The sequence below is a fragment of the Somniosus microcephalus genome, chromosome 8 (assembly GCF_052327205.1).
Source record: "Somniosus microcephalus isolate GS21.2 chromosome 8, FLI_Smic_1.0, whole genome shotgun sequence".
NCBI classification, from domain to species: Eukaryota; Metazoa; Chordata; class Chondrichthyes; order Squaliformes; family Somniosidae; genus Somniosus; species Somniosus microcephalus.
In genome coordinates this window covers 38,029,386-38,044,963 of record NC_140994.1, presented here as the reverse complement: position 1 = coordinate 38,044,963, position 15,578 = coordinate 38,029,386, and the positions used below count along the sequence as shown (strand labels likewise).

The following is a 15,578-nucleotide window of genomic DNA, read 5'->3' as shown; positions in this document are numbered from 1 at the left end:
CTGCAGAGTCTAAACCAGGATGTGGAAGTTAGATTATTTAATTCAATGTCAAATCATGTACAGAAAGATAGGATTAAGAGAGAGGGAAAGCGATAAGAGACAAAGAAAAAGTTAAAAAAGACATTTAAATTTAAAAAAATCTCCAACAATAATTAAAATCTGAAGGAATGAGACTCCACACTTGTATAAAAGTAAATTTTCAGTGCCAGAGAGGTTGTTTGGCAATAATTACAACTTATCATGCCGTTAAAAATTCGCTTACACTTGAATGGACAAGCCCTAACTTTTTCTGGCATGTGATGTAAGAAAAAGGAGACTTACCATCAAGTAACGTTAAAGTAAGCTTTAAGTAACTTATAAACACACTATATACAAGAGAGGTCTTTACCATGCCTCTGGTAGAAGCCTCTTACAATACTGAACAGACCAGTATTTATACCAGTCCAACAGGAAGTGACATTTACAGGAAGTGAGGTATGTACACAGTTCATAGTTCACAGGAAGTGATGACATAACTTCCCGGATGTTATCATTTTTATCACATTCTTCCCTCCTGCAGGATTAGGAGGCTGTGGTCTACCTTTTGGTCCGCAGCCGCCGAACAAGGAAGAGTCGCACCCGTTTGGATTCCCGTCGTAGAGGGTCGCTGGTCCGCTTACATGCGGTTGGCCATTGGTCAGAGTCTGTGTGGCCTGGATTGCCCTGTGAAGGGTCGGGGAGATCATGGCTTCGAGTACGAGCCCCAATAGGTTCAAAGTCGGACTGCCTCTGTTCAGAGGGAGGTGCAGAGCTGGTCTGTGGTGGATCAGTACTTTCATGCGCGGTACTGGGAGGGTCGCAACCTTGAGCACGGGGTTCTACCGGCACCAAGCTAGTTGGTGTCCGATCAGGATCCTGGAGAGGGGTACCCGATAGGTCCCAAGAGTTTCCTGGTGAAATGCCATCACCCGATGTCCCACTAGGTCCTGGTGGGCAGGGAGCCAGATCCCGTAATGATACGGTAGATTCTCGGCCGTCGGAATATCGTATGTTTGCATAGGTGGGGTTGGCATCGGTTAGTTCGACCTCGTCTACAAGAGGGTCACTTTTAGACGTCCGAACGTATCTTCGGAGTAATACAGGTCCAGGAGTAGTTAGCCATGACGGGAGTGATGTCCCATGAGATGAGCGACGCTGGAATCCAAAGAACCGCTCATGAGGTGTAGTATTTGTGGCTGTAGAAAGCAGGGACCGTATAGAGTGCAATGCATCCGGAAGCACTGTTTCCCATTGCTGGTCTGGTAGGCCCCGAGATCTTAAAGCGAGACGTACGGAATTCCAGATGATACCGTTATACCTCTCTACCTGCCCATTTCCGATGGGATGGTATGGTGTTGTTTTGCTTGTAGCAATTCCCCGTTCTGAGAGGTAGTCCTTGAGTTCCCTTGACATAAAGGATGGACCCCGATCTGAGTGAATATAAGCCGGCATGCCACAGAGAGAAAATACCTGCTCAAGGCAGCAGATTACTGTGGACGCCAGCATATTGGAGCAGGGGAAGGCAAACGGAAAACGTGAATATTCGTCGATCATGGTGAGCAAATATGTGTTCCGAGTTGAAGAGGGCACTGGGCCCTTAAAATCGATGCTAAGTCGTTGCATCGGTTGGGTTGCATGTATGAGTATACCATCTGAGGGGCGGAAGAACTGAGGTTTTAATTCCGCACAAAGCCGGCATTCTGAGCATATTTTCTTTACATCTCCAGTGGAAAAAGGGAGATTCCGTGATCGTACGAAATGTAGCATGCGCGTAACGCCAGGATGACACAAACCATTGTGGACATCCATGAGAGTGGAGGATGACATAGTGGAGCAGAATGCCCGTGTGAGGGTGTCCGGGGCCACATTCTCCTTGCCAGGCCGATAGAGAATGGTATAACCAAAAGAGGCCAGTTCCATCCTCCAAAGTTGTATTTTATTATTCTTAATTTTGGTTCGTTTTCGATTATCGAGCATGAAGGCGACTGATCGTTGGTCCGTGATCAACGTAAAGTGCTGGCGAGCTAGAAAATGGTTCCACTTCCGTACTGCCTCTATGATGGCTGTGGCTTCTTTCTCAACCAGAGGATAATGTAGCTCGGCACCTTGTAAGGTCCTGGACATAAATGCTACAGGACGACCTTCCTGATTCAGAGTAGCCGAGATCGCCACCTCCGAGGCATCACATTCAACCACGAAAGGGAGATTCTCATCAATGGAGTGAAGAGCCGCTTTCTCCAACTGTTTTTTGAGAAGGTTAAAGGCTGCAACAGCCGCTGTTCCCAGTGGAAATGATCTAGCATGCAGCAAGGGTTGGATTTCGTCCGAAAAATGAGGAATCCATTTAGCGTAGTATGCAAACAGACCGAGAGCCCGACGTAAAGAAGCCGGATTCTTAGGTGACGGGAGCTCTTGGAGCGGGCGAAGTCTTTCTGGGTCTGGCTTAATGATACCATTGCCTACGCAGTAGCCAAGGATGTTGATGGTCGGTTGCGACTCAACAGATTTGGATTCATTCAGGGTCAAATTACGGCGATGGAGGGCATCCCGAAATTTTTGGAGGTTGGAGTCGTGTTCCTGTTGATCGTGACCTGCAATGGTAATGTTATCAAGATAGGGAAAAGTGTCCCTTAGGTTTTCCTGCTTAACCAGGCCATCCATTGCCCGTTGAAAGACAGCCACTCCATTAGTAACCCCGAATGGGAGGCGACGAAATTGGTACAGCCGTCCATTAGCCTCAAAGGCTGTGTACTGCTTATCTGAGACCTTCAAGGGTAACTGATGATAGGCACTTTTTAAATCGTAAGTTGAGAACACTTTGTATTCGGCCAGTTTATTAACCATATCATCAATGCGTGGCAATGGGTAGGCGTCCAAGTCGGTATATTGATTGATGGTTTGCGAATAATCGATGCATAGTCGCTGTTTGTGAGGTTTTAGAGGGTTCTTGACAATGACGACTTGAGCCCGCCAGGGCGACGAACATGGTTCAATGATATCCTCTGCTAGAAGTCGAGAGATTTCAGCCGCAATAAAAGATTGGTCTTCCTGATTAAAGCGCCGCGATTTCGTTATTATCGGTTGGCATTGAGGCGGAATACTGGCAAATAATGAGGGTTCATTAAGTGAAGCTGCTGATAATGCACAAAATGGTAATTTAGATGGTATATTAGAAATAGTAAGTCCGGGTTTGGATCCACCAAACTCAATGGTGAGTTTCTTATGCTGTTTTTGGAAGTCCAGCCCTAAGAGGAGATCACTACATAAGTCTTTGAGCACCGAAAGTCGGGTGGAGGGATACATACGACCATGAAGTGTCATATCAACAACACAAAAGCCGGAGATTCTGGTATTAAGTGATGACTGGGCCATCGCAATTGCCTGGTCCGATGGGAAGACATGTAGTTTCAATTTCGCAACAATCTGTTCCTTAATGAAACTATCAGTACTTCCTGAGTCAATTAAGGTATCTAAGGTATGCCCTTTAATTGAAATTTTTGTGGCTGCCTGAGACAGGTTCTGTGGGCAAGCAGCTGTGATGTAAGAAAAAGGAGACTTACCATCAAGTAACTTTAAAGTAAGCTTTAAGTAACTTATAAACACACTATATACAAGAGAGGTCTTTACCATGCCTCTGGTAGAAGCCACTTACAATACTGAACAGACCAGTATTTATACCAGTCCAACAGGAAGTGACATTTACAGGAAGTGAGGTATGTACACAGTTCATAGTTCATAGTTCATAGTTCACAGGAAGTGATGACATAACTTCCCGGATGTTATCATTTTTATCACATTCTTCCCTCCTGCAGGATTAGGAGGCTGTGGTCTACCTTTTGGTCCGCAGCCGCCGAACAAGGAAGAGTCGCACCCGTTTGGATTCCCGTCGTAGAGGGTCGCTGGTCCGCTTACATGCGGTTGGCCATTGGTCAGAGTCTGTGTGGCCTGGATTGCCCTGTGAAGGGTTGGGGAGATCATGGCTTCGAGTACGAGCCCCAATAGGTTCAAAGTCGGACTGCCTCTGTTCAGAGGGAGGTGCAGAGCTGGTCTGTGGTGGATCAGTACTTTCATGCGCGGTACTGGGAGGGTCGCAACCTTGAGCACGGGGTTCTACCGGCACCAAGCTAGTTGGTGTCCGATCAGGATCCTGGAGAGGGGTACCCGATAGGTCCCAAGAGTTTCCTGGTGAAATGCCATCACCCGATGTCCCACTAGGTCCTGGTGGGCAGGGAGCCAGATCCCGTAATGATACGGTAGATTCTCGGCCGTCGGAATATCGTATGTTTGCATAGGTGGGGTTGGCATCGGTTAGTTCGACCTCATCTACAAGAGGGTCATTTTTAGACGTCCGAACGTATCTTCGGAGTAATACAGGTCCAGGAGTAGTTAGCCATGACGGGAGTGATGTCCCATGAGATGAGCGACGCTGGAATCCAAAGAACCGCTCATGAGGTGTAGTATTTGTGGCTGTAGAAAGCAGGGACCGTATAGAGTGCAATGCATCCGGAAGCACTGTTTCCCATTGCTGGTCTGGTAGGCCCCGAGATCTTAAAGCGAGACGTACGGAATTCCAGATGATACCGTTATACCTCTCTACCTGCCCATTTCCGATGGGATGGTATGGTGTTGTTTTGCTTGTAGCAATTCCCCGTTCTGAGAGGTAGTCCTTGAGTTCCCTTGACATAAAGGATGGACCCCGATCTGAGTGAATATAAGCCGGCATGCCACAGAGAGAAAATACCTGCTCAAGGCAGCAGATTACTGTGGACGCCAGCATATTGGAGCAGGGGAAGGCAAACGGAAAACGTGAATATTCGTCGATCATGGTGAGCAAATATGTGTTCCGAGTTGAAGAGGGCACTGGGCCCTTAAAATCGATGCTAAGTCGTTGCATCGGTTGGGTTGCATGTATGAGTATACCATCTGAGGGGCGGAAGAACTGAGGTTTTAATTCCGCACAAAGCCGGCATTCTGAGCATATTTTCTTTACATCTCCAGTGGAAAAAGGGAGATTCCGTGATCGTACGAAATGTAGCATGCGCGTAACGCCAGGATGACACAAACCATTGTGGACATCCATGAGAGTGGAGGATGACATAGTGGAGCAGAATGCCCGTGTGAGGGTGTCCGGGGCCACATTCTCCTTGCCAGGCCGATAGAGAATGGTATAACCAAAAGAGGCCAGTTCCATCCTCCAAAGTTGTATTTTATTATTCTTAATTTTGGTTCGTTTTCGATTATCGAGCATGAAGGCGACTGATCGTTGGTCCGTGATCAACGTAAAGTGCTGGCGAGCTAGAAAATGGTTCCACTTCCGTACTGCCTCTATGATGGCTGTGGCTTCTTTCTCAACCGGAGGATAATGTAGCTCGGCACCTTGTAAGGTCCTGGACATAAATGCTACAGGACGACCTTCCTGATTCAGAGTAGCCGAGATCGCCACCTCCGAGGCATCACATTCAACCACGAAAGGGAGATTCTCATCAATGGAGTGAAGAGCCGCTTTCTCCAACTGTTTTTTGAGAAGGTTAAAGGCTGCAACAGCCGCTGTTCCCAGTGGAAATGATCTAGCATGCAGCAAGGGTTGGATTTCGTCCGAAAAATGAGGAATCCATTTAGCGTAGTATGCAAACAGACCGAGAGCCCGACGTAAAGAAGCCGGATTCTTAGGTGACGGGAGCTCTTGGAGCGGGCGAAGTCTTTCTGGGTCTGGCTTAATGATACCATTGCCTACGCAGTAGCCAAGGATGTTGATGGTCGGTTGCGACTCAACAGATTTGGATTCATTCAGGGTCAAATTACGGCGATGGAGGGAATCCCGAAATTTTTGGAGGTTGGAGTCGTGTTCCTGTTGATCGTGACCTGCAATGGTAATGTTATCAAGATAGGGAAAAGTGTCCCTTAGGTTTTCCTGCTTAACCAGGCCATCCATTGCCCGTTGAAAGACAGCCACTCCATTAGTAACCCCGAATGGGAGGCGACGAAATTGGTACAGCCGTCCATTAGCCTCAAAGGCTGTGTACTGCTTATCTGAGACCTTCAAGGGTAACTGATGATAGGCACTTTTTAAATCGTAAGTTGAGAACACTTTGTATTCGGCCAGTTTATTAACCATATCATCAATGCGTGGCAATGGGTAGGCGTCCAAGTCGGTATATTGATTGATGGTTTGCGAATAATCGATGCATAGTCGCTGTTTGTGAGGTTTTAGAGGGTTCTTGACAATGACGACTTGAGCCCGCCAGGGCGACGAACATGGTTCAATGATATCCTCTGCTAGAAGTCGAGAGATTTCAGCCGCAATAAAAGATTGGTCTTCCTGATTAAAGCGCCGCGATTTCGTTATTATCGGTTGGCATTGAGGCGGAATACTGGCAAATAATGAGGGTTCATTAAGTGAAGCTGCTGATAATGCACAAAATGGTAATTTAGATGGTATATTAGAAATAGTAAGTCCGGGTTTGGATCCACCAAACTCAATGGTGAGTTTCTTATGCTGTTTTTGGAAGTCCAGCCCTAAGAGGAGATCACTACATAAGTCTTTGAGCACCGAAAGTCGGGTGGAGGGATACATACGACCATGAAGTGTCATATCAACAACACAAAAGCCGGAGATTCTGGTATTAAGTGATGACTGGGCCATCGCAATTGCCTGGTCCGATGGGAAGACATGTAGTTTCAATTTCGCAACAATCTGTTCCTTAATGAAACTATCAGTACTTCCTGAGTCAATTAAGGCATCTAAGGTATGCCCTTTAATTGAAATTTTTGTGGCTGCCTGAGACAGGTTCTGTGGGCAAGCAGCTGTAATTGGTGTCGTTGCACAGAGAGTGGCTAAAACTCTCGGTGTGCTTCTTCGGGAGAGAGCTCGAGAGGAAGCTTGATAGGTCCTAGCTGGAGCATCTTGATAGGCCCTAATTGGGGCAGTTCGGTAGGCCTTAGCTGGATTGGCCCTCGTAGAGGCCCTGGATAGGCAAACTTTAGCAAAGTGTCCTTTTTTCCCGCAATAACTGCAGATTGCATTGCGAGCAGGGCAGGTTTTCCTAGGGTGAAAAGCATCTCCACAAAAGAAGCATTCCTTCCTAGATTGCCAAGAGGCTGCTAAAGTGGGGTCGTCCTCCTCTTCTTCATCAGAATTATCAGAATTAGATTCCCCCATGATAGGGTTCACCTGAGACCGCTTGAATTGTCTGGTTGCAGCTACAGCAGCAGATCGAGATCTGGGCAGCTGATAGAGGTCTGCATTTCTCTTTGCCAAATCCAGTGAACAAGCTAGGTCAAAAGCTTTTTGTAGCTCAAGTGTTTTACTTTCTAGTAGACGCTGGCGTATAAATGGAGAGGCAATCCCGCAGATGAAAGCATCACGAATCATTTCTTGGCGGTACAGTTCAGCTGAGGCTGCCTGAAAGTTACAATCTACGCTGAGCCTGCGAAGTTCTTGCAGGAATTCGTCAATTGATTCCCCTGGCCCTTGTCGGGCTGTGGCCAGTAGATGTCTAGCATAGACCTCATTTGGGGTCTTCGCATACAGTTTCTTAAGTGCCCGAATCACCTCTTCGTAACTATCCCAGTCATCAACATATTCGAACACTTTTGGGGTCACATAATTGACAAGTATCTTCAATTTAGCAGGAGCATCCACTTTACATTCATCCAGAAAATTCTCAAAAGTACGATACCAATGCTTCCATACCCTGCCAGCTGCTGGTGTATTCGGGTCCAAGTCCAGACGAATAGGTCTAAGGATTTTCTCCATGATGGGTGGTTCCCTGGATCCTTAACTTCCGAGTTTGTCTGAAGGTCTAGTATTTGTCAGTGTAAATACTAAGTTACTTAAATTGATGTAAGAAAAAGGAGACTTACCATCAAGTAACTTTAAAGTAAGCTTTAAGTAACTTATAAACACACTATATACAAGAGAGGTCTTTACCATGCCTCTGGTAGAAGCCACTTACAATACTGAACAGACCAGTATTTATACCAGTCCAACAGGAAGTGACATTTACAGGAAGTGAGGTATGTACACAGTTCATAGTTCATAGTTCATAGTTCACAGGAAGTGATGACATAACTTCCCGGATGTTATCATTTTTATCACAAGCTGTAATTGGTGTCGTTGCACAGAGAGTGGCTAAAACTCTCGGTGTGCTTCTTCGGGAGAGAGCTCGAGAGGAAGCTTGATAGGTCCTAGCTGGAGCATCTTGATAGGCCCTAATTGGGGCAGTTCGGTAGGCCTTAGCTGGATTGGCCCTCGTAGAGGCCCTTGATAGGCAAACTTTAGCAAAGTGTCCTTTTTTCCCGCAATAACTGCAGATTGCATTGCGAGCAGGGCAGGTTTTCCTAGGGTGAAAAGCATCTCCACAAAAGAAGCATTCCTTCCTAGATTGCCAAGAGGCTGCTAAAGTGGGGTCGTCCTCCTCTTCTTCATCAGAATTATCAGAATTAGATTCCCCCATGATAGGGTTCACCTGAGACCGCTTGAATTGTCTGGTTGCAGCTACAGCAGCAGATCGAGATCTGGGCAGCTGATAGAGGTCTGCATTTCTCTTTGCCAAATCCAGTGAACAAGCTAGGTCAAAAGCTTTTTGTAGCTCAAGTGTTTTACTTTCTAGTAGACGCTGGCGTATAAATGGAGACGCAATCCCGCAGATGAAAGCATCACGAATCATTTCTTGGCGGTACAGTTCAGCTGAGGCTGCCTGAAAGTTACAATCTACGCTGAGCCTGCGAAGTTCTTGCAGGAATTCGTCAATTGATTCCCCTGGCCCTTGTCGGGCTGTGGCCAGTAGATGTCTAGCATAGACCTCATTTGGGGTCTTCGCATACAGTTTCTTAAGTGCCCGAATCACCTCTTCGTAACTATCCCAGTCATCAACATATTCGAACACTTTTGGGGTCACATAATTGACAAGTATCTTCAATTTAGCAGGAGCATCCACTTTACATTCATCCAGAAAATTCTCAAAAGTACGATACCAATGCTTCCATACCCTGCCAGCTGCTGGTGTATTCGGGTCCAAGTCCAGACGAATAGGTCTAAGGATTTTCTCCATGATGGGTGGTTCCCTGGATCCTTAACTTCCGAGTTTGTCTGAAGGTCTAGTATTTGTCAGTGTAAATACTAAGTTACTTAAATTGATGTAAGAAAAAGGAGACTTACCATCAAGTAACTTTAAAGTAAGCTTTAAGTAACTTATAAACACACTATATACAAGAGAGGTCTTTACCATGCCTCTGGTAGAAGCCTCTTACAATACTGAACAGACCAGTATTTATACCAGTCCAACAGGAAGTGACATTTACAGGAAGTGAGGTATGTACACAGTTCATAGTTCATAGTTCACAGGAAGTGATGACATAACTTCCCGGATGTTATCATTTTTATCACAGCATGTTTAGTGGGTATCTAGTGGGTAAATACCGCAACATCACGCCTTCATGTGTTTGAATGCTGAGTCTCTTGACAAGATACTGTTAAAGTGAAGCTTGTGGAGGAGCAGGGGAAATCGGCCAGCAACTTCATAATTTCCGCTTTTAACTGCGTGTGCGGATGCTGGAAGTTGCTGTCCGATTTACTCCTTAATAACAGTGAGCACTGATAGCCTCACCATTATTCCTACTGCAAAATCCGGGCCATTGATATTAAGTTGGTGAATTAAATAAACTGTTAAAAGCGATTTCTTACAAATTCTACAAACTAAGAAATTCCACTACAGGTTTCTACAGTGTGTAGAAATAGCCTCCTTGACTATCTGAGATTTAGGCTAAAGTGCAGCAGCCCTCAGTATACCACTCTAATCTTAGATTTTTGTTTTGAGATATAGTGAATTAAAGTTTGTCGGATTGGTTTACTTTCACATGCAACAATCAACTATGTGGATAGTGATAGCATCACATGCTGCTGTTACACCGGCGATCCAAATCACTGCCACGGGCCTGAAGATAAATACTACCGTTAGTGTGTGTGACTAACAAAGTGCAATGGGAAGCAAGGTGAAATAAAAAGTTCCATTTTAAAATTCTTAGTTTGTGGGGTTATGCAGCTTGAAGTTTCCTTCATTCTTTTTTGAAATGTCAACTAAAATTCATCAGCTGAAATTATTGCAATTCCCGTTATAGGAACAATTGCCACCTTGATATTGAATTTTAAATAGTTTTTATCTTTTTAGGAACTAGATTAGAAAATAACTTTCTGAATGAACCTACCTTTCGGAACCCCTCTAACACCTCCTTCATCTTCTCGTACCTCCTGAAGAGTTCTGCTAGGGATTTCTCCACAGAGTTCAGATCAGACAAGGCCTGGTCCTTTTCTATTATTAGCTGTTGTACTGTGTGGTAGGACATGGACTTTTCTCTGTGATCATCCTCTGTAGAAAACAAAACTCTGATTACAAGCTATTTTAAGGACCACATTCTAAACTACATCGTCATAAATTTTCAGTAACATAACTGTGAGTGAGAAATATACAGGATTTTTTTTGCACCTTGCTCCGGAAGAAGTGCATTTTACTATTCCGATGCATGAAACTGGAATGCTGGATATTATAGACAAAAATGTAAATGTTCTTCAGAGCATTTTTTCTAAAATGTTCTTTATATAGTCATATTTCTAATAGAATGCCAGATATCTCAAAAAATTACATTTAGTTATGTACTTAATATGGTAATGGTACAATCCCCAGCAGGTTGAGTATTGAAATAAGGGACAGCAAGCACATTAAAGCACAATGCAAAATGCATGTGTTGAAAACCAAGTATCAACCAACTCACAAAAGGCAAATGGACAGGGAATTAAACAGTAAGCAGACAAATCATGTGTTAGCCCAGATTTTGCAGTGGGTAATGACGACGAACTGTCAGAGTTCACCGTCATTACCCCACTGAAACTGACCGTAACTTCAGGATTTAGCGCAGGCACATCTAAACGCGGAAATCCTGAAGTTGCAGTCAGTCATTCACTGCTCCCACACAGGCTGCGCTGTGGACCCCGTACTACCGCCACCCCACGCACCCTCCCCCCACCCACCCCACCCCCTGCTCCCTCACTGCATAGCCAGCAATCAGTATAATCAGTGAAATCAGTGGAACTGATGAAAACTTGAGCTTTTTGTGCTAATATCGCTGTTAAATACCCCATTAAATGTTCAGCCTTTTTGGAATAGGTGTAACTGGGGTTTAACAGCCTATTGACTGCTAAACAACCGTTCTGGCCCTGAAAAACAATTTTTTTATATTTGTGGAATGTCAAATTTCTCCATTATGATAAAAATTACAATTTAAAAAAAATGTCATGATATTTCAGCTTCTACATTATCCCCATGTAAAAGTCTCAATCTTTATTTCGCTCTCTGTAACATTTTTAAAAAGTGAGGATAAAAGCTGCTTTTTATTTCCTGGTTTGCTGTCTGTGAGATTTCATCAATGTGATTGGCTGCTTAGACAGCTTGTTAACATCACTGCAGCATCACCAGAGGAATTCCCTATTCACAGCGCTACAATCAATTACACATCGAGAAACCTCTTCTGTGAGCAGCTTTCTTAGAGGTCAGCGGTGAGCGCCTTTGCTGCGCCACTGATCGCAAATTACGAGTCGTTACCTTCAGCATGAAAGAGACCAAGTCAACAGCTCTTATCAAGATAGACCATTTCTAATCTACAAGGCAACAAGCTCTCTTCAATTGCACACACTCAGCCTCTTGATAATCAACTCCAAACTATGTTTAGGTAAATAATAGATAAAGATAGTTAGAAGGTAGACAGTAGAGTGGGACACCTTGGTCAAACTTTCATGTTTTCAAAAAACCTACATCTGACCAGTGACAGAATTTGGAAAACCTGTTCAACAGGCTGCAGAGAAAATCCTTTATTTTGTTCTTGAAGTCAATGCAATCCAAAGTCATACAGCCCAATGATGAGGTTGACATATTGCATGTCAGAGACCATCCTCTGCAACAGGACGATGTGGCTGGACCATCAGCTCTCTACAAGATGACAACAGCAACATCACAAGACTTTCTAGTATTCATTATTGCCAAAACCAAAATTTCTACTCTACATTCTGTATCAAAAAGGTTCATGAAGCATCCCATAGAAAAGCCTCACACATTGTTCACTCCTGCCTGTGGAATCTCTCTCAGACAATGACATTATCTGGAACTCTGTCCTGTCTGTGCAGAAGTGGAAATGTAGTGTTAATTTAAATTAGCTGAACTAGAATTTGTGGAACAAGAATTATAATCCTTTTATTTTCGCAGCTGTGAGCCAAATCAACCATTAAGATGGCTCCCGTCCCCCAGTGTAAAGATGGCAATTTAGTTGTCCTTGCTTACCTCTGCAGTGAGTATGTCAAAACTTGAAAGCAGACTGCTGCAATAAAATGAGTTGCTGAAAATAAATCAGCATTGGACACCTGAGGTGACTTTTCTTCCTTAACCCAGAGGCACCAAGGCCTATTACAGCATCCTCAGCTGAGATCAGCTAATTCAACAAAGATGGGATCAAATACAGGGCCTTCTACGTAAGAACTAGGAGCAGGAGTAGGCCATACTGCCCTTCGCGGCTGCTCCGCCATTCAAAAAGATCATGGCTGATCTTCGACCTCAACTCCACTTTTCTGCACTATCCCCATATCCCTTGATTCTCCTAAAGTCAAAAAATCTATCGCTCTCAGTCTTGAATATACTCAACGACTGAGCATCCACAGCCCTCTGAGTTAGAGAATTCCAAGTATTCACAACCCTCTGTTAAGAAATTCCTCCTCATCTCAGTTCTAAATGACTGACCCCTAATCCTGAGACTATGCCCTCTAGTTCTAGACTCTCCAGCCATGAGAAACAACCTCTCGGATTCCCTGTCAATCCCCCTCAGAATCTTATATGCCTCTCATTCTTCTAAACTCCAGAGAGTATAGACCCAATCTGCTCAATCTTTCCTCATAGGACAACCCTCTCATCCCAGGGATCAATCTAATGAACCTTTGTTCCACCATATCTAAGGCATGTATGTCCTTTTTCAGATAAATGTAAGAAGTCACACAACACCAGGTTATAGTCCAACAGCTTTATTTGAAATCACAAGCTTTCGGAGCGCTGCTCCTTCTTCAGGTGAAGTGGAGAAATGCATAAAGACACAGCTTATATAGTCAGAGAATCATGTCAGATGTTTACAGGTAACCTTTCCAACTGCCATTTATCACACCTCGGCAGAGAGATAATCACAGCAGTCAAAGGTGTGAATGGTGTCCAAACAGGTCAGTCAGGGAAACATTACATCAAAGAACAATGAGGTGGGGTCACAAGGGGTCAAATATTGCAGATGCTGGGGTCTGTATGAAAAACAAAAAAAGACAAAAAACATTTTTTTTGGCTGGAAATCACAGCAGGTCCGGCCGCATCTGTGTAGAGAGAACAAGCCAATGTCGACTCGAGTCTGGATGACCCTGCATCAGGTGGGGTTACATGTAGCATGACATGAACCCAAGATCTCGGTTGAGGCCGTCCTCATGGGTGCGGAACTTGGCTATCAGTTTCTGCTCGACGATTTTGCGTTGTCGTGTGTCTCGAAGGCCACCTTGGAGAATGCTTACCCGAAGATCGGAGGCTGAATGTCCTTGACTGCTGAAGTGTTCCCCGACTGGGAGGGAACACTCCTGCCTGGTGATTGTTGCGTGGTGTCCGTTCATCCGTTGTCGCAGTGTCTGCGTGGTCTCGCCGATGTACCATGCTCCGGGGCATCCTTTCCTGCAACGTATGAGGTAGACAACGTTGGCCGAGTCACATGAGTATGTACCATGTACCTGGTGGGTGGTGTCCTCACGTGTGATGATGGTATCTGTGTTGATGATCTGGCATGTCTTGCAGAGGTTGCTGTGGCAGGGTTGTGTGGTGTCGTGGTCGCTGTTCTCCTGAAAGCTGGGTAATTTGCTGCGAACGATGGTCTGTTTGAGGTTAGGCGATTGTTTGAAAGCGAGTAGTGGAGGCGTGGGGATGGCCTTAGCGAGGTGTTCGTCGTCATCGATGACATGTTGAAGGCTGCGAAGAACATGGCGTAGTTTCTCCGCTCCGGGGAAGTACTGGATGACGAAGGGTACTCTGTTGGTTGTGTCCCGTGTTTGTCTTCTGAGGAGGTCTATGCGATTTTTCGCTGTGGCCCGTCGGAACTGTCGATCGACGAGTCGAGCGTCATATCCCGTTCTTACAAGGGCGTCTTTCAGTGTCTGTAGGTGTCCATCGCGTTCCTCCTCGTCTGAGCAGATCCTGTGTATTCGCAGGGCTTGTCCATAGGGGATGGCTTCTTTAACATGGTTAGGGTGGAAGCTGGAGAAGTGAAGCATCGTGAGGTTGTCCGTGGGCTTGCGGTAAAGTGAAGTGCTGAGGTGTCCGTCTTTGATGGAGATTCGTGTGTCCAGGAATGAGACTGATTCTGAGGAGTAGTCCATGGTGAGTTTGATGTACGAGTACATCTAAATCTCTCTGAACACCTACATTTAATAGTTTCTCACCATTTAAAAAATATTCTGTTTTTCTATTCTTCCTACCAAAGTGAATAACCTCTCATTATACTCCATCTGCCACATTTATTGCCCACTCACTTAACCTGTCTACATCCCTTTGCAGGCTTTTTGTGTACTCCTCACAGCTTACATTCCTACCTAGCACTGTATCGCCAGCAAACTTGGATACATTTTTAAAAATTCGTTTATAGGATGTGGGCGTCGCTGGCAAGACCAGCATTTATTGCCCATCCCTAATTGCCCTTGAGAAGGTGGTGGTGAGCCACCTTCTTGAACCACTGCAGTCCATGTGGTGAAGGTACTCCCACAGTGCTGTTAGGTAGGGAGTTCCAGGATTTTGACTCAATGACGATGAAGGATTGGTGATTTACTTCTAAGTCAGGATGGTGTGTGACTTGGAGGGGAACTTGGAGGTGTTGGTGTTCCCATGCACCTGCTGCCCTTGTCCTTCTAGTTGGAAGAGGTCGTGGGTTTGGGAGGTGCTGCCAAAGAAGCTTTGGCGAGTTGCTGCAGTGCATCTTGTAGATGGTACACACTGCAGCCACGGTACGCCGGTGGTGGAGGGAGTGAATGTTTAAGGTGGTGGATGGGTTGCCAATCAAGCGGCTGCTTTGTCCTGGATGGTGTCGAGCTTCTTGAGCGTTGTTGGAGCTGCACTGATCCAGGCAAGTGGAGAGTATTCCATCACACTCCTGACTTGTGCCTTGTAGATGGTGGAAAGGTTTTCGGGAGTCAGGAGGTGAGACACTCGCCGCAGAATACTTAGCCTCTGACCTGCTCTTGTTGCCACAGTATTTATGTGGCTGGTCCAGTTAAGTTTCTGGTTAATGGTGACCCCCAGGATGTTGATGGTGGGGAATTCGGCGATGGTAATGCCATTGAATGTCAAGGGGCAGTGGTTGAACTCCCTCTTGTTGGAGATAGTCATTGCCTGGCACTTCTGTGGCGCGAATGTTACCTGCCACTTATCAGCCCAAGCCTGAACATTGTCCAGGTCTTGCTGCATGCTGGCATGGACTGCTTCATTATCTGAGGAGTTCTGAATGGC

General features: G+C 45.3%; 1 protein-coding gene across 11 annotated transcripts in view; it reads right to left on the bottom strand.

Moving 5' to 3' along the window:
* Window positions 1-15,578, bottom strand: part of LOC147113459 (uncharacterized) — a 364,793-nt gene that overhangs the window by 5,632 nt on the left and 343,583 nt on the right. For all 11 annotated transcript variants that reach the window (XM_085994578.1, XM_085994586.1, XM_085994588.1 and 8 more), the window contains one exon: window positions 10,225-10,385. In XM_085994578.1, coding sequence (XP_085850704.1) covers window positions 10,225-10,385 — 161 coding nt within the window. The remainder of the gene's footprint in view (window positions 1-10,224; window positions 10,386-15,578) is intronic.